The sequence below is a fragment of the Durio zibethinus genome, chromosome 16 (genome assembly GCF_047325235.1).
Source record: "Durio zibethinus cultivar Kanyao isolate XHJ-2024 chromosome 16, ASM4732523v1, whole genome shotgun sequence".
Lineage (NCBI taxonomy): Eukaryota > Viridiplantae > Streptophyta > Magnoliopsida > Malvales > Malvaceae > Durio > Durio zibethinus.
The window spans coordinates 2,555,248-2,575,499 of NC_143177.1; the positions used below are offsets into that span (position 1 = coordinate 2,555,248).

The following is a 20,252-nucleotide window of genomic DNA, read 5'->3' on the forward strand; positions in this document are numbered from 1 at the left end:
TAATGACTAACAGGGTATTGACATGACAGTGTCACATTAGTTGTCAAGTGTAACATTATTGATGTAGCATTACAAATTTTGAAAAAATAAATAAATTTCGGTCACTTAATTTTGTAATAAATTTTATTTTAGTCACTAAATTTTAAAAATTCATAATTTAGTCACCAATAAATAGTTCCTCAATTTTTATAAAGAAAAAGAAATAAGCATTGATACTTTTGTTGCATGAAATTAAATTATAAAATTTTTCTTTTATTATAATTATATCATTTAAATTTTAAAAATGGATGAATATTATCCAATTGTCAAAATTGCCAAAATAACATTACTTCAAATTTTGTGATTTCGTCCATCTAAATAAATTTAAGTATTTCATATTTAATAATATCAGGATTCTAATTACAATAAAAATTTATAATTTTAATTTCATGGAATAAAATATTAAAAGAAATATAGATAATATAAATTTATTATAATTAAAATCTTGACATTATAAAATATGAAATTTATTAATATTTTGATTTCATTGTCAATGGCTCATTGTCACAGTGTCATGTGAATTTATAATGAGTTGATCACTTATGTTTATGAAATTTAATATAATAAATTATTTTATTATTTAGGTTATCTATTGAAATATATTGGAATAACACTCAAATAAGTCATTGAAATTTAAAAAAAAAAATAGAAATAAACATTCAACATTTTTATTGTATGAAATTAAATTATGAATTTTTATTTTATTATAATTACACCATTTAAATTTTGAAATATAGATGAATATTAATCAATTTCCAAATTTACTAAAATATTATTATTTCAAACATTTGTCTATTAGTTAATCCAAATAAATTCAAGTAACTATTTTAAATTTTTACATTTTGATCATCAATGTTTGTGAAATTATTAATATTTGAATGTCACCTTTAACCTAACTTTATAAAAATTTAATCACAAGTAATTTATGAAATTTAATATAATAAAGTATTTTATTTTATTTTATTTTGTTATCTATATTTCTTTTAATATAATAAAGTAACTTTATAACGATTTAACGTAACTTTATAATGTAAAAAAAAAAAATACTTATTTAAACTTAAGTGACTAAATTAAAAAATTTATACTTAAGTGATTATTTTAAAAAGACCCTTAGAGTTGAGTGACTATTTGTGTATTTTATCTTATACATTATTATTGAATTAATTTTTAATGGTAAAAATTGTAGAAAAAAAAATTAAGGGAAGGTCATAAATCAGTTTCTAAAAAAAACATTTTTTATCCTACCAAACTATTGGGGGATTGTTTATTAAATTAAATCTTACCAAACTATTAGGAGATTTAATAAAATTTTTTTGAAAAAATAAAATAAAATTTTATAAACATTTTTACAAATATTTTCAAATAAAATCTCACTAAACTATTATGAGATCGATCTTAAAGCAAAGCTTACCAAACTATTATAGGACTTTACTAATTTTTTTGAATAAAATATATCAATAAATCTAATGACAGAGCCTCTTTAGAGTAGGATACTAGTTTCTATGAATACTCCTGAGGTGAAAGAATTATCTTAAATTGCTACCACACTATTGAAACAATTTTAAGACTAATTTTCAATACTAAATAATTTGGTAAATTACAAATATGATCAAGGCTTAGATAATTTAAAATCAAACTAGTAGGATGTGTGTTGTGAAGGTCTATAACATTTTTCATATGTAACCGTACTCTCAAACCTAAAATTTGATTTCGCATATCAGAATCCGTTTTAAGTGGTTAATCACAACTAAACAAAAAAGATTGGTGGTGACTCCCTTTAATCCATGTCTAGTGGTAGGTCCATAAATCTATACGTTATGACACATTCATCCATGTATCAACTTAATATAATGTAATTCATGTGTGCTCTAAAAAAAAGTGAGAAAGAATTTCTTCAAGAGTAATCCCTATGATTTCTATGAATGATTAGAAGAATATTGATTTAATAGAAGAGATGGAAAGGATTATCGAGGAATTTTGTGCTCAAGAAAAAGATCAACTTGAAGGACCTAGCTTAAGACCTATAAAGGAGGAGTCAGAAAATCTAAATGAACAGACAAAGTATAATTTCTTAGAAGAAAGAGTTCAAGCTGTTAAAGGTAAAGATAAATCTTTTAATGTAAAAAAAATCAACTAGTTCTAGATGTGGTTATTTCGCCCAAGTTTAAGATTTCAACATTTGAGAAGTATAATGGAATTAGATGTCTTGAGACACATTCAGCTCAATATTATCACAATTTGATTAGGTATATCGATGAAGAAAAGTTGCTTATTCATACCTTTCAAGAAAGTTTGACTGGGGTAATAACCAATCGGTATTATAGTCTAGAGAGTAGCAAAATTTGTACTTGAAGAGATTTATCAATAGCATTCTTGAAGTAATACCAGCATATGTTTAAATTGGCTCCAAACCAATTAACCTTTCAAAATATGGATAGAGCCCTAATGAGATCTACAAAGAATATGTTGCTAGATGAAAAGAGGTTACATTGCAAGTTTAACCATCTTTAACTAGTATGGAGTTGATTTTCTTATTTATGGATACCTTTCCATCTCTTTATTATGATAAACTTATTGGTAATATGTCCTCAGAATTTGCCAATTTGCTATTTACTATAAGTAAAATTGAGAATGAGATAAAAAAGGAAATAATTATAGATGTTGATATGGAAATTCATAATGAAATGTAAAGAAATATTTATGATAAATTTGCCTAAGGGACAATTGTTGAATGGTAAAATGAGAGAAATATCACTACGATACAAAAAGATTTAATGAATGACTATTCCCAATGGTCACCATATTGTTCTCAACAAACATTTTGGGTTGGTAATTTTTCTCAACCACATCATCTACATGCTCTAGTTTTTCTACCATAAACAATCATAAAATAAATGATTAACCTAAGTCATTCATAAAGCAAAAAAAGAAAGAGAGTCAAGCTGTATCATTTACTCCTAATGCCTTATGCTGAGCTTTTTACCTTGTTAAAAATCATATAATCTTTGTTATTCCTATAAGACCCAAAAAACCTCCTTAACTTGAAGTGGTAGGATCTCAATACTAAGTGTGAATTCCATGATGGAGTTAAATGGTATTCCATAGAATATTGTACTATTTTCAAGGATACAATTTAGGTTGTGATTGATGCAGATTCTATAAAGTTAAAAGAACTGGTTGATGGTCTTGCTGATTAATAGTAGTAGAGTTGCAGGTCAATAATGCTAAAGTTAAAGCATCAGGTGTGAAACTTTTGTTTATGTAATTTTGAATGTCATCTCAAGAGTACCATTGAGAATGTAAATTTTTGCATCAAGTTTGAATGTTTGCATTGCATGAGTGAACATTGTGCATTATAATGTTTTATGGTTATATTATCATTAGAGGTCATTTATTTCGTTTAAGTTTTAGATATTGTAGGTTTTCTTTAAAAGAAAATGGTATAAAGAGGAAAGATGTTATATTTGAATAAAACCCTACATAGTTAAGTACCAAGGCTATAGAAAGAGAAATGCCTTAAAGAAAAAGAGAAAAGAGAAAAGGGAAAAAGTGGAAAAAGGAAAAAGACAAAAAAAAAAAGAAAGTTTTGAGTCTAGAATGTGTTAGCGATCACTATTAAGAATTTCTCAAATACCTAAACATTAATTTTCTTAAATCATTCAGTTGACTCCATTTCATCAGTCATGACCCTTCAATAGCCTTGAATTTGATTTTGTGAACCTTGCTTTCTCCTAATAAAATTATGATATTAAAGCATGATATTCTTTCCAATGCAATGAACAATGAAACAGTAATGTAAAGAAAAATGTGGTTATTAAAAAATAAAGTATAGACATTTTTAAGAATTCATATATGGTAATTTGATGTATCAATGTTATGTTGTAGTTCCAAAATTTTTCAAAATCAAAGTTACCCCAAGTCTTGTAAAATTATCTCAAACATATTGACCTTTCAGTTCTTTACCCCAAAAATTAGCCTGGTCCATTATCTTGGGGACATGTTGGTCAGAGAAAAAAGGTCGTATTACCTTTAAGATAACTTGAGTTATGATCAACATTTTTGTTCTCTTTTTGTAGAGTAATTTAGATCATTTGATACCTTAAATGGGTTTACTTCACATGATCCCTTTCTCGTTTATTTCACATAACCCTTTTCTTGTAACAACTTTTATTAAAAGTGCTTTGTTAAAATTGGACATCTTTCATGAAACGCATTACTGATAAAATAAATTTAGGCATAAGTTATAGGGGGCATGTCAAAAATTTAAAAGAAAGACAAAAAAAAACAAACAAATGGTTATGACATCATGCACTTAAAGAATTTGAATAAACCAAATAAAGTTTTGACAAATTCAAAATTTTGGAAAAGGGATAAAGACAAAGCCCAAAATAAAAAAGGCCAATAATTCAAAAAAAAAAACAAAAAAACTTTTGAAATGAAAACTTTTCTTCAAGTTTATTTTCTTAAAAGGAACTATTCTTCAATTTAAGTGTTTATGCTTGAAATGACAAATGATCGTCTTTCATTATCCTTTCACAAATGTAGAAAGTTATCCCTTATTACCTTTTTCAGCCTAATTGAATTCTTTCAAAATAAACCCTAACTAAAGATCACCTTCCATACTAGGGAGCAAAAAATAAATGCATTTAAGGGTAAGAATGGTGATGTCTAAATGGAATCCCATGTGGTAGGGCAAAGGCCCAATATAAAACTTTACAAAAGTTTTGAATCCATTCAGTGTAAAAATTCAAAATAAAAGATTAAAAGAAGGAAAAATGAAAGGACAGAAAGAATAAAAGAAAGAAAAATAAAAGAAATGGATGGATGGAAAGCATAAGATAATTAAAAGGAAAATACCTCAAAGTATATCCTTCAAATGAAAAAATGATCATTGATTTTAAATACTCTTAAATACTTGTTTTAGGCCTTTCTATCTTTTCTTTGAGAACCCCAAGCCTTAACTTATGTTACATCCTATGAAAAGTCTATATTAGATCAAGCATGAAAGTCTTAAAATTGAAGAGTTTCCCTTGAAAAAATGACTATGAATCTTTTGGATCTCCCTTTATTATCTAATTTCCTGTGTGGATCCTTAACCCTTTTCGAAAAAATTCTTCTACTCTTTCGAATAAGATCAAATTCTTAGGTGCATGGTGTAATGATAAAAAAGACAAAAAAAAGAGTAAAAAATAATAAATAGAAAAATAAATACAGCTCTAGGGTATAAACCCTAAAAATGATAGTCTAGAGCAAACCTTAAAAGCCACTTCTAATGCTAAATGTGGTGGATGCTGAACAAAGGTAAGCTAAACATTTTTTAAAGATCTGAAATATCAATGTCCTAAAAGTCCGAGATGGGTTAATTTCAAAAATCTCAACTTTTTTCTATTCCTAAATTATCTTTCAAAATCTCAAGCCCTTATAGCTAATCTTGTTATATATCAAAATGTCGCATTTGAAGACTAAGAAAAATGTTGAATATGTTTAGTTTTCAAGAAATTTATGTTTTTAAAAAAACTTATGTTTTATTTGTCAACTTACATGGAAAATTATATGTCTATTTTATTCCCTTAAGGTGTTGAAACCCTTTTGAATAAATAAAAATCTCTATGTACAAAACCATTCAATCCATTTGAAAAGAAAATTTTTACCTCTTTCATTTCTGATAAGGATCATCAATTCTAAAAAATTTAAGTCCAGTTAGCACCCAAGTTTTAAGCCTAGATTATCTAGCACCAATAAAGTTTTAAGCCAAGTTTAGCCAGCATTAATGAGATTTAAGCTTAGTGTAGCTGGCATGCAAACCTAGATTATTTGGCACCAATGAAGTCTTAAACTCAATTTATTTGGCACTAATGAAAGTTTAAGCCTAGATTATCTGGTATACTATGAAAAGATTTTAAGCCCAGCTTAGCTGGCAACCAAATTTAAGCCTAATTTATCTATCACTAATAAAATTTTAAACCAAGTGTAGCTGGCATGCAAGCCTAGATTCTTTGGCATACCATGAAAAAATTTTAAGCCCAGCTTAGCTCGCATTCAAATTTAAGCCTAGTTTATTTGGCACTAATGAAGTTTTAAGCCTAAATTATCTGGTACGCCATGAAAAAATTTTAAGCCTAGCTTAGCTAGCACCTAAATTTAAGCCTAGTTTATCTAGTATTTAAGTTTTAAGTCCAATTTAGTTGAAACCCAATGAAAATTTAAGCTCAAATTATCTGGTATTTAAATTTAAGCCCAATTTAATTGGCACACAAGCCTAAATTAGCTAGCACGAAAGCCTAAAATTAGCTGGCATGCAAGCTCAGATTGAAAGTCATCTCATTCAACCTATAATTTAATCTTGGTTATCTCATTTGACTTGTGACTTAGTCATGGTCATCTTTATTCTCTAATTCATGATTCAATCTTGGTCATCTCTATCTTTTGACTAGCAATTTAATCGTGGTCATCTTATTTCCTGACTTACAATTCAATCTTGATCATTTTCATCTTTCGACTTGTGGTTCAATCTCGGTCATCTTTATTCTCTGACTTGCAATTCATTCTCATTCATTTCCTATTTCCTTATGGTTTAGTCTTAATCATTTTCATCTCATGACTTATAGTTCAGTTTTGGTCATCTTTATTCTCTAACTCGTGGTTTAATCTCAATCATTTTTATTTCTCAACTTGTGGCTTAGTCTCAATCATCTTTATTTTTTGACTTGCAATTCAGTCTCGATCATTTTTACTTCTTGACTTGCGATCCAATCACAGTCATATTTGTTCTCTGATTTGTCATTCAGTACCGATCATCTTTATTTTTTGACTTGTAGCTCAGTCTCAGTCATCTTTATTTTTTAACTTGTAGTTTAGTCCCAATCATCTCTATTTTTTGACTTACAGTTCAATCCCGATCATCATTTATTTCTCAATTTGTCACTCAGTCCTAGTCATTGTTATCCTTCAACTTGTAGTTCAATCTTAGTTGTCTTTTATTTTTTGACTTATGGCTTAGTCTTGATTATTTTCATCTCACAACTTGTAGTTTAATCCCGATCATTTTCATCTCCTAACTTGTGGTTTAGTCTCGATCATCTTTATTCTCTAACTCGTGATTCAACCCGATCTTTTTCATTTTTCAACTTGTGATTCAGTCTCAGACAATTTTATTCCTGACTCATAATTCAAATTGGGTCATCTTTATTTTTGAACTCACAATTCAATTTTGATCTTTATATTTTTCAACCCACCTTAATTCATATCATCTCCAATGTCACATGCTTTTTACAAAAAAATTAAAAAATAAAAAAATAAAAAAATAAAAATTTAATTTTAGACAAAATTGTTGACTTTGTTTTTATCCTACTATTGGTTTTCAGCAATGTATAAAGAAGAATAGCTGTAGACACCAAATTTTATCCAATTTCTTTGTAATAGGCATCGATTTTGGATTTAGTTTATTTTTATTAAAATAAAATAATATTAAATAAAATATTTAATTAATAAAAAAAAGGACAGTGGTGCCATGCACAACACCACTCACCTGCATTAATTACCCAACTATACCCTGCCACTACTTGTTCACAGCCATACCTCACCATTCTAGCCCCAGTCTCAACATCTCCTTTTATCAGCCCCTCTTAAACACTAAAAACCTTACCAGCCTACACTCTTGCTAGTTCCAAAAAAAGCTCCAAGTTTTAGTACCCAAGCACCAGCCTTCCCCAAACCGCCTGGTCCTTGCCCAATAACACTACCTCAAACATTTATACCAAGCCAGCCCTTCATCAGCCCCCTATAGAACAAGATACTAAAACCTAACCTTCACCTAGCCTAGCCTTCACATGCACACCTATACCATCACCTCTATGGACTATCTTCAACCTTTGATTAAAAACCAACACCTTACAGCCCTTAACCCGATCAGTAAAACAAAACCCACAAACCACCAACATCAAAGCAAAAAAATCATAAAACAAAAAACTACAACATAACGAACTACATTCTTCATCGGATTGGTGAGGAACCTAGCACCCAGTGTTAACATGCCAAAAAAAAAACCAAAGTCAGATTTGTTTATTAAAAAAAAAATGGAAGAGCTGACAATGGTAAAGAAGTACCAAACCAATAACTGAGAGAATGAGCGATACTGAAACAAAAACAAAAAAAAAAAGTCAATTTCATAAAAAATAAAAGTAAAATTAATAAATAATAAATACAAAGATAAGAGCGACAGTGAAAGGTAGCATGCACCTATGAATAGTGATGTGGCATGGCGTGAATGGCAGTGATTTTGGGATGATTCTAACTATTGAAGCTAGAGATCAAAGACAAAGGATTAGCATACTGCAATTTCAGGCCTATCAAACGGTGGCCAAAGGCTAAATGACAATTTGAAATTTTGGGTTCCAAGTTCAAATCTAGAACTCTAAAGGTTGATTTGTGAAAAATATGGCCTGAATCCGTAAAAAAAGGGTGAAAAGGGTAGACTTACCAATTTAAAACATGATATGGTAATATGACACAATTATAATACAAAAATAAAATACAAAGGTAACACAGCTTAAAATTGTTACAATAATTATATATGGTTTTAACAAAATAAAAAAATTTTATATTTTTATATTGACACGAATTATGATATGCAACTTTCGTATAAAATATGGTACGAATACACGAATTTTAGTATTTTACATTATATGAATATAAAAATCACTAGGTCTAGCTGTGGGCAAAATTTGGGCTTCAAAGGGGACTGGTCGGCGGTGGTGATCAACAACCAGCATTGGTGCTGGTAATCAAATTTTAGGTTTATAAAGGCTGCTAGTTTCTTTTGCAAAGAGAAGAGGAAAAAAAATTTTTTTAAAGGAGAGTGAAATGAAGTACAAAAAAGGGGTTGATATTTATAGTGGTTTAAAAAAAAATCAAACGACGTCAATTTAAGCTAGAAAAGATCTGTATGTAAGCCTAGATTTGATCCACAGTCCGCACGTTTAACTCATGATCCGTTTCCCTGCTGACCAATCTAACTGAACTAGTTTTGGACCACCACTAAATCATCTAGTGTTTACTATTGTTGATCGATATTGACTTGTTGACCGAAGAAAATTTGGTATTTTTTAATTTTTGTTTATTTATTTATTTATTCCATTTTTTATTTTTGGTGATATTTTTGGTAATTTAATTTATAATTTAAAACATGTTAAAATGAATACAATAATGATAAAAAAAAATAACAAACAAAAGATTTATAATAAAAAAATATCAATAAATACTGAAAAATAAAATTTTAAATTTTGTTAATTTTAAATTTCATTAAAAATTAAAATAAACCTTATAAAATAAAAAAAAAATAACAAGATAATAATAATAATAATAATAATAATAATGACAATGAAAATGATTCTAAAACTTTTGATATTTTTAAATTTGAAAAACAAAGGAGAATAATAGCCAAAAAATAAATAAAAATAATAAATAATCCAAAAAATAAATAAAATAATAAAATAATATATATAAAAATTGATAATGAAAATAAAATAATAAAAAATATTTTTTCCATGCCTAGATGATAAAGGGAATAAAAATCATCTTTTAAAAAATTAATATTAAACAATTCTACCTAGATGTTGAGGAATTATTAAATAATAAGAATAAAAACAAATAAGTTATAAATAATGATAATAATAAATCTTTATTGAAAAAGAAATATATAAAAAATTTTAACTAATTTTTAGAAATCATAAAAATTAAACTTATCTCGAAAGTCTGCTTAAATGTTGAAGATTTTTAGAGATATTTGTTTTTTAAATCTCAAAGCCTTAAATACTTAAAACTCGAAACTCCAGAACCTAAAACCCTAATTTTTGAAATCCTAAAACTCTAAACCCCAAAATTTTAAACCCTAAAACCATCAAAACCTTAAAAATCTCAAAACCCTAAAACTTTTAAACCCTAAAATTAAAAACTCTAAAATCTTTAAAACCTAAAATCCAAACTCTTAAACCCTTATAACATTAAAACCCTCCAAACTCTAAAACCCTTAAAACTTTTCAGAACCCTAACCTTCAAAACTCAAAACCCTAAAACTATAAATCCTGAAACCTCAAAATCATAAAATCAAAATCCTAAAATCTCGAAACCCTCAAACGAGACCCTAAATATCAAAAATCCTTCAAGGCCCTAAATTTAACCCAATTATTAAATTTGACTCACAACCTCGAATCATCATTCAAAAAATTCAAACCCTAAAACCTTGACCTAAACCCATACGGAAAAAACATCCCTAAATTCTAATGATAGGTATGAAAATTTTACGTGAAGTAATTTGTTCCAGAATACCACTTAGAAGATGAAGTATTTAGAAAATTTTATTTCGTTAAGTTTTTCACACAAGTCCTTAACCCATAATAATAATAATAATAATAATAATAATAATAATAATAATAGGATAGAATAAAATGAAATAAAAAATGAGATTTTAAATATAAATAGTAACACCTAAACTCTACGTAGATGTTAAGGAGTCAAGGTGATCTCATTATATTTAATTCCAACTTCAAAATTGTATTTTATCACCTTGCATAACATCCATTGGCATACATGCATCTATCCATTATTGTTTATACTTGTTTCGTATGTTTGCACATTTAATTATTGTTTGCTAGCTAATTATATTATCATTAGTTTTTTTTCACATAATTTTTTTAAAAATGTAGTTTGAAAATGTGAAATTATAAAATAAAACAAAAATAACATTCCAAATGAAATAATTCTTGGTATCCTACCTAGATGTTAGAGAGTCACTAACAATTATCTTCTACAAAGAATGTTATTTTCATTTTAATGAATGTTATAATAAATCTTAGATGAAAAAGAGTTATTTTAAATTTTACCTAGATGTTGAAAAATTTTAAAATAATTCTTTAACTTAAAGATTTCTTTGATATTCCTAAATAAAAAACTTTAATAAAATTGCTTTCTTTTTTTTTTAAAAAAAATTATTATTAAATTTCAAATTGAAATCATTTCATCTAACACCCAATGTTATGCATAATTAATTGATACTAATTTATGGGCATTATGAGGGTGCTATTCTTTCCCCACACATAACCAAGTTTTGAACCCAATTTTTTTTTCATAGATAAAAAATTATCTTTTTGATAAACTTTAAACATATTTTTATAATTTTATTGAAAAGATAAACATTTGGGTAGCCAATCATACCCTAAAAATATTGGTGGCAATTCCTTCCTATTTTTTTCGATTTTAAAATTTTAAACGTCTAGCGGTTTCAAAAACCCAAGCCCTCCGGAAAACGAAATCATGTTCAAGGTGACTAATGTAACCTGTGAGGCAAGAAAAACGGTTGATGCTTGGAAGTTGAGTATCCTCTTTTGATAGAACGTTACTCGTTCATCATCTGCAACTCATTTGTGGGCACGAAGTTAGCTTCTCCCAAGCCAAAACAGTACTTCAAAATAGCGTTCAATCCTCCATTGGTGTAAAGATATAGTAGATTTCATCATCCAAATCCTCTGTTCATGGATGATCACCCGTTGATAGAATTTCCTCCAAATGTTTCAGTTGTGGCATGATAAAAATGTATGAAAAGATCATAAACCAGGAATTTGAAACGTATGCAATTAAAGATTCAGTTTATATTAAATTCTCAACAAGGGTCAGTTGACAAAAACATCAGTACTGAAACTACAACAATATATAAATTGAGTGATGAAGAAGAACAACATCATCCCTTCAATAATTGAACTTACAGAAAGCAGCAATGCAGTTTTCTTCCTAATAATGCCATAATTTTAACACAGAATGGAAGATCCGAGTGACAAGATAATCACTGAAAATACAGCAGACAACAAAGTAACAGATAATGGAATACTGGCCTTGTCCTTTCTGATTATCATCCCTTCAATGACAGCATAATTCGTGATTAATATGTAAAATGAGAGAAAGATTTGTCCAATCATATTTTTCCACTGATCTTCATTATCCTCCATAACCATAATTCTAACAACACCTCCAACAATTGATGCAATGTTCACTTGAATTATTGTAACCAATGGCGCAAGAAACATGGTTGCCGCCCGGAAATCAAATACACCCATCTCATATAGCTTAAATTGTTCATAATCGGTAACTTTATTGGTAGGCAAGAAACTAGCTGCCCTCATGCCAAGCTTTTGCAAAATACCATCCAAGCTTCCATAGGAAAAACTTGTAACTGCTTTTATCATCCATATCCTCCATTCATTTTTCCATGTCCGAATTTGTCCACCGGTAATGAGAACCTCGTATAAACTTTTTGAAAGAGAAGATACGGAAATGAACAAAAATATGCTGAAATTCGGATCAGAAACCTGTGAGACGAAGGGTAAAGATTAATACTAATTGAAAACAAATGAGATTAAAGTTAAATTTACCGTTATACTATTGATCAATATTGAATTTTGATTTATTTTTTCTGTTTGTGGACGAAAAAAAAATAATAACAAATTTATAGAAATTCGGAGCATTCGTTAACAGAATAATTATATTTTATGAAATATTATTCTAATTCTTTGTTGTCTGTCCAAAAATCAATAAAATTAAATGTTTAATGACAAAATTAAATGAAATTAAAGTATAATAACAAATTTTATTTATTTTTATAAAACTTAATGTTAAGTCTTGGTATAGGTAAAAATTTGATTTTAATCTCAAAACAAGCAAGAAAAGAGTTACTTATCATTTAAAAAAAATTAAATACCCTTTCAGTTTTTCTCACTTTACCTCTGGATACAAAGGAATGCCGTTCAATAGACAGAGTTGAGGGATAAGAGCAAAGCCCCAAAGAGGCAGGCAAGCAAGAAGAGGCAAAAATGCAAGCTCTGCATAGCACATGGTCTGAAGCAAAGACATCCTTAGAGGTGCATAAATGGGAGGGCAAAACCTAGAGATAGCAACTTCAACCAATCCAGATGACCATCTAGTCCACTGAATCAATAGGTCATTGAAATTTGTGGTAGAAGTTCCCAAGAATTGTGGCCTTGGCGGACTAAGATAGACAGATTTCCAGCCCTTGCGGTGTAAAACAAATCCTGTGAAGTAATCTTCCAAAACACAAAAATACATAAAACCCACCTGCAGATACGAAATCGATCGACGTTAATTATACCTATGAGAATCTGAAACAATATTAATTTTATTATTTTTTATTTGTTGTTGTTGATGTACTTGCCTTTGTACCCCATGTTGTCTGACTTTCGTAGGAGCAAGAGGCTAAAACTTTGGCCTCTTCCAGCAACATGCTTGACGATTCCCCATCATGGATGAAAGTAGGCTTGTAATCTTGACCAAGGGCTTTAATGAACTCGTTGGATGGACCAAACGATCTCTTAAGTGCTCTAAGGTCTGTACCTGTTATTTCCCACATACTAAAACATTAATTATTTTCCAGTTAATTAGATTCCAAGAAATCTCTTTTGGATTTTGATTTCAGCTTGAAATTAAGATTCCTTATGATTGATCCTTTGATTATTTCCTTTTTTTAAGCAAAATTTGAAAAAAAAAAATTTTTTTGAAAAGATCAATCAAATGAAAATGAATAGAGTTTCAACATTAAGCAAATCAAATCTAAATATCTTGAAATTAAATTAATTTCTTGTATAGAACTCTTGATATAAAGGATTCATCTTACTACTTGAATATATCATGATTTGAAATTTTATCATTGCAATTAGGAATTAAACATTTTATCAATAAATTATAGTAAAAAAATATAAACTTACGGGGTTTCAAGAATTGAAGGATTGAATAGAGAATTTAATGGCAGATTAAAATTAAAAAAAAAATCCCGAAATTAAGGAGTGCAAATTTTATAATTGGATAATCAATGCTACAACTAGTTCAGTACCAACAAATGAACTAACCTTCTTGCGTACTAAAACTGCCCAATAATGCCTCCCTCTTTATATAAAAGTTTGTACCGGACAAAACTGGTCCTCTTAGCCCATCTAAACCGTGCCAGTGTATCTAAAGTCGAGGAAAAAAAATAAAATAAAAGTTCAGTATCAACAGTCGATATATATATATATATATATATATATATAAAAGACGTTGTAATCCAGGACAATGATAAAAGTTTATAAATAATGAAATATTATAAATAATGAAATGTAAATCTTATATTTGTTAAATATTTTTTATGAAATCGCTAATACCAAATTGACCCTGTAGAAGATTTCAGTTATCTACCTTGAATACAAATCGAATTTGGCTGTCGTAGATATCGTCTTCACTAATGTTCCGAAATGTTTGAGGGAATTGTACAAATGCTAGTGAAGGAGACATCTCAGGATCAAAATGATAACACATCGCTTGCCTAGCTGAAGTTGGGTCATTGCAGTACATGTCACAATCAAGCACCAGAATATAAGGGGAATTGCTCATCATCGCCGAAACCCTAAGCTGCATGCCAATGGCAGTAATACAACTCCATTTGTTAGCAGAAAATACAAATGTACAAAACATTAACAAGAGACAAGTGCCATACAAGGACGTTGAGGGCTCCAGCCTTGAAATTATGATGATGAGAAGGCCTTTTCTCACGAGAAACATAAACAAGGAGAGGCATTTTAACTTTATCTTCTTGCAATTCCTCATTGGAATAGTCTTGAATAACCTACAAACATATAATATAAAGTTTGAATTTCTTTTCTTTTTTTTTTCAAATAAAAGAAATGTGAAAAAAAATAATTGGTATCCAATTAAAGTTTATAGACATGACCAATTAAAGTTTTAAAATGTATCTGTAAAAACTTATTAATAAGTGGGTTTTAATGAGCTTATAGTCATGAGCAATTAAAGTTTTAAAATTTTATTTTAAAAAAATAGTTTTTTCATTTAATATGCTTTATTCTCAACAAATTAAAAAAAAAAAAAAAAAACAACGCATTGATTACAAAAATATGGAGGAATATTTGGTATAAAAAGTAATGTGAATAATATTATTTTCATTATATACATATAAATATGAACTCTCTTCACATTTTGGTTTTAATTAAATTAATATATCAAATCAATTTAATTTGATTAATGATCAATCATCGATTAATTTGTGTTGATTATTAAAAATAATTGTGAAAATTTTTTATTTTTAATTAATTCTTTCTTAATATCCAAATATAAAATTAAAATATATGAAATGAATCATTTCATTTTATAAATTTTTAGAATTTAATTTAATACTTTTGAATTTAAATATTTTGTTGAATAATTTATTTAATTTCTTACAAATAATAAATTTTAAATTTAAATTTTAAATTTGAATAATAAATTTGAATAATTATTTAATTAATTCAAAAACTAATCAAATTAAATTTAATCGTTAATAAATTGGTTACGTGAATCCTTTGAATTTGTAAAAGAAAACATGTATAGCATGGAGTCGATAACTAATTAAAATAAAGACACCTGTGGGTGTGTAGATACCTCAATAACAGCTGGGTGATCACGACTTTTGGTAGTGGCAGCAGCTGCTTCCGCTACATTACAATGTTCTTCTCGAACTCTCTTTACCCGTTCCTTGAACATCTCATATTTCTCCTGAAAAAGAAAATTCACATTTATTATTTATTATGTTTAACTATATGTGAAACATGACATCGGCCCAAATTGAAACGTTCTAGTCAAAGGTAATAATTACAATGTAAACATGACATTTATCATCTCATATACTTTTGGATTCAGACTTCAATACTAAGGTAATAATTACAATGTAAATTGTTCGACTTCTTACTTTTTGTTAGTATAAAACTTTTGTGTTTATACTATTATTGTTGGACATTATTAATGTCATCTTTTAATTAATCTTTTGAAGTTTAATTACATCTTCACTATTTAAGAATGGTGTTAGTAGAACGGAGACTTAAGTTTCAAGCTCATGCGGCTTCAAGATTTGAACATGCACTCATCCGACGTTTCAGATTAGCTTATCTATCACGATTTACACTCTTGTGAGGTATTGTTCACTCTGGTCCTCTTGGTCTCACGATTTTGTCCTATAAAAAGCACCTCACAAGGAAGAAAATGTGTGAACCCTTATATCCTATTGCTAACTCTAGTCCAGATTTTTGGCTTCACTTTAGGATCATAACATCCTTCCTCACTCCAATGGAGTCCCACCATCATCGGTGACACATCACTAGTATCCTCAAAGTTGGCTCTGATATTAATTTGTGAACCTTTATATCCTATTGCTAACTCTACTCCACAGTCGATGTGGGATTTCTAGTTTCACTTTAGGACCATGACATCCTCATTCACTCTAATGAAAGCCCACCGTCCTTGGTGGCACATCACTAGTATCATTAGAGCTGACTTTGATACTAATGTGTGAACCCTTATATTCTATTGCTAACTCTAGTCTACAGCTAATGTGGGATTCCTTACTTCACTTCAGAACCATAACATTTTCCCTTACTCCAACGAAAGCTACCGTCCTCGATGGCACATCGTTATTATCTTCAGAGCTGACTTTGATATCACTTGTCACGTATTGAGATTTAAGCTCTAAGCTCGTGCGACTCCAGTACCCAGACATACACTCATATGATGTTTCAGATTAATCTACATGCTACAATTCACACCTTTATAAGATATTATTCGCTTTGATCTTCTTGATCTTATAGTTTGATCTTACAAAAGATACCTTATAAAAAGAAAAATATGTAAACCTTTAGATCTTATGATTAATTTTAGTACATAATTGATAAGAAATTTTTAGCTTCACTTCACGACCATGACATTAGCATTGCCTTAAAGGAAAGAGAGTATGGCTTAGCATAGTCTCGAGGAAAGTAAAAGACTTCGGACTTCATCATGGGTTTTAAACCATGGATCCAGCACAGTCATGCCGTCGCACTGAATCCAAACTCTTTATTTGGTTCCTTATTTTTCTCCTTTAATCTGAGAAAAAAAAACGTAGATTTTCTATTTTTTTCATAAGAATTTTTTTTATTTATATTTGATTTATTGTTAGTATGAATTTTATATAATTTATGTCACTTTATTAATGAATATTTTTAAAAAAAATTCTTGTGTTTTTATTTTAAGGATTTATAAAACTTTATGTTTATTTATTAACAATTTATAAAATTTATATACTAATAATATATTTAATATAAACTTATTTTCAATTACTAAAAGGAGATTTTTTTTCTTTTATTACGAAAGTATTTAAGTTTTAATTAGATTAAATTTTTAATTTTTAATAGTTGAACCAAATTAAAAATTAAGAGGTAACTAAAATATGAGTTCAATCCAAAAAAGAAAAGTTTGATTAAAAATACTAGAGAGAGAACATGGAAAAATATGATTTATGTATATGACATAATACTAATTGTTTGACTAATTCTTGTATAATAAGGAATAAAATTAGTAAATTTAAAATTTTAGATTCTTCAAAAACAAATATTTTTAAATTTTTAATATTTAAATACATTAAAACAAATTAACGGGATGAGGATTTCAAATAACAAAAATGGTTAATGTCATTTCCATAGAGCAGGGGGATTTTTTGTATTTTCATCAAGTTAATTACCTCAATCTTTTGCCACTCTGCCTTGAACTCAGAACACTGGAAGTCACCATGGTCATCTTTGGGTCCTGAAAAATAAGCCTCAGGGCAGCTTGTCTTGATACTATATCTCCTACAAAATGGAAGCCACGACCTTGCAAAGTTCCAAGCCTCCTTCGCCCCAAGCAAAGTTACATCGGAACCACCATCGTCAGAAAGATAAACATGAAGCTTTTCCGGTGGATAATCTAGCGCCATAGCTGATATCACAGTGTTCATGACCTCCACAGTCGGCTCCTTGTTTGGATCCGCAGTGCAAATAAACACATCAATGGCTGGGAGTTTATCATCGCCTGGCAACCTTTCTGGAAACACAGTCCGAGAAACAGGACGCCAACGATAAGCCTGTTTTAGGAGCCAGGCTAAAGAGAGCAGCAACTCGGAGGTAAAGATTAGAAGCCATGGAAGTGTGGGTATGGTTCTGTTTTTGGTTTCCTGGGAAAGGAAAGAAACCCTGTAGTATATCAAGAAAGCGATAGCTATCGAGTGGAGGATTGCATATGACCTATTGATGATTATGGAGAAGTTGTTGACATGGCAGAGATGGAGAGGAAGAGACTTATCCATGGCTTCTTGCTTGCTGCGCTTGATTTACTTTAGCTCAAGAACAGAGAGCTTTCTGCCAGTTGCTGGCTCGAGCCAGCTCTATAATAATAATTGGGGTTAAATATTTAAAATAATGTACAAAATAAAAATAAAAAATAGTTAATTTATAAAAATCCATAAAATTAAATTTTAAAAAAAAATTAATTCAAATTAAAATTAAAATTTTAAAAATCTATAATACTATATATTAATTAAATCGAAACCAGATATTATCATACTAACGATAAAAGGAAAAAACAAAGTAAAAAAAATAATTTATATACCGACATTGGAGTCTGGTGGTTGCCAGTTGGCCATGTGGATTACATGTGATGTAAAAGCTAAGGTCATCAAAATCTTGGTATTTACTTGTCCTTTCCTGCATTTAACAAATATTTTCATTTACATAAGTTTTGTGAAATAATTAGTCAGACACGTCATTATTTTTTTTTTTCTGTTTCAAGAGGTAAAGCCCGAGAAAGAGAGAGATTGAGATCAAACCTCAATCTTACGTCTTCTTAAAGTTCGTTTAGTCACTAAGCAAGCAGCTGATGACCAGACACGTCATTGTTCAATAATTATGTTTAGGCGCAAATTCAAAGTTGGATTCCTTGCGTCTCACAATGCCGCCGTTTATCCTGAACTTTCATAAGCAGTAAAAAAATTTTTGAACTTTTTTTTTAATGCAACAAATTTCATATTTAAAATATTTTAAAAAATCTAGAATAAATAGATAATAAAGAGATAATAAAAAATATAATAATACAAATTATAAAAAAAATATATTTAAATTTCAAGTGTTAATTATAATCATTATATTTTATTTATATTGTATTACTGTAATTAATTATTGTTATATAAATATAGATCCCAGAAAACAAGACATTTACACTAGTTATTATATTATTGTATTTAACACGTGACCGCACGTGATTGATAATTTTATTAGATGTGCCAATTGTAGTCAATTGTTATATGTTATTTGTCATGTAGCACACTTAGTAGTAAAAATATTTTTTAAAAAATTAAAAAAATCACATGACCTCCAAGTGCCTACCCTCCGAATGAAACAACATCAATCTTTGGTTTTAGTTTAAATCCAACACCGCTGTTGGTTGCCTCAATAGCTATGGAAACTATTTTGTGATCTTATTTAATAAAAAATAAATCTTCATATTAAAACTCAAACTTTCTTTTATTAAAAAAATATATTGAATAAAAATTTAGATAAATAAGTTATTGGATGGAAAATGAAAAATTTGAAAGGGAGAATATTATATTTCTTTTTTTTTTTTTTAATTTCCTCTCTTTCTTTGTTGCTTCAAACTCATTATTTGGTTTTATTTGCATTATATGATATATGCATCTAAATTTGATTTATTCTAAAACAAATTGGTTCATATGTTTATACATATATATATATATTTGTTAAATTGAACATTTGCTATGCATAAATACAAGAAATCTGAATTATTTATAATTCTCAATTTGTACATTTGGTTTATGTTCTAATAAAAAAAATAACTATGTATGTTAAAGTATATATGTAAAAAAAAAAAAAAAAGGGACCAATAAAAAGATAATGGTTATGAGCAAATTAATAATTATGTTTTGTAGTTCAATCATTATTATTATTTTTATTATTATTTGATGTTTTATTTTTTGTTTAGTTTTATAAGATTTAATAATTTAAGAATATTTTGCCAATATACATGTCTTTTACAATTTAATCAAATGATATATTTTTTATATATTAATATAAACATATAAACAATTATTAATTTTGACTATTTTCTTTTTAATAAGCCAAAGTAAAATTTTATTAAAAGTAATGAAATGATTCTAAATATCCAATCACAATTAAGAGTACAATAAAGCATAGAAAGAATGTAAACCTTAAAGAAATTGTATTAACATTGCGTGAGGAACCCAAAAGCGTAGATAACAACATTTTTAACACAAAAAAAAAATAAACCAATAATAAAAATCTTTATTATTTAAAATTGAACTT

The 20,252-nt window shown here is 28.2% G+C and overlaps 1 protein-coding gene across 1 annotated transcript; it reads right to left on the reverse strand.

Moving 5' to 3' along the window:
* Nucleotides 1-11,728: 11,728 nt before the first annotated feature.
* LOC111291927 (quillaic acid 3-O-glycosyltransferase CSL1-like) lies at nt 11,729-18,279 on the reverse strand. The gene is made up of 8 exons (XM_022884061.2): nt 17,621-18,279; nt 15,511-15,624; nt 14,573-14,701; nt 14,275-14,487; nt 13,950-14,052; nt 13,259-13,437; nt 12,811-13,161; nt 11,729-12,398 (listed from the first exon to the last, which is right to left on the reverse strand). The coding sequence occupies exons 1-8, from the start codon at nt 18,221-18,223 to the stop codon at nt 11,841-11,843; spliced, it is 2,250 nt and encodes a 749-aa protein (XP_022739796.1). The 5' UTR covers nt 18,224-18,279; the 3' UTR covers nt 11,729-11,840.
* Nucleotides 18,280-20,252: the final 1,973 nt, after the last annotated feature.

Coding starts and splice junctions, on each gene's coding strand:
- LOC111291927 (XM_022884061.2), bottom strand. CDS start 18,223: ATGGATAAGTCTCTTCCTCTCCATCTCTGCCATGTCAACAACTTCTCC. Junction 14,702..15,510: donor ATCACCCAGCTGTTATTGAG/GTATCTACACAC, acceptor ATATGTTTGTAG/GTTATTCAAGACTATTCCAA. Junction 13,162..13,258: donor AGACAACATGGGGTACAAAG/GCAAGTACATCA, acceptor TCGTATCTGCAG/GTGGGTTTTATGTATTTTTG.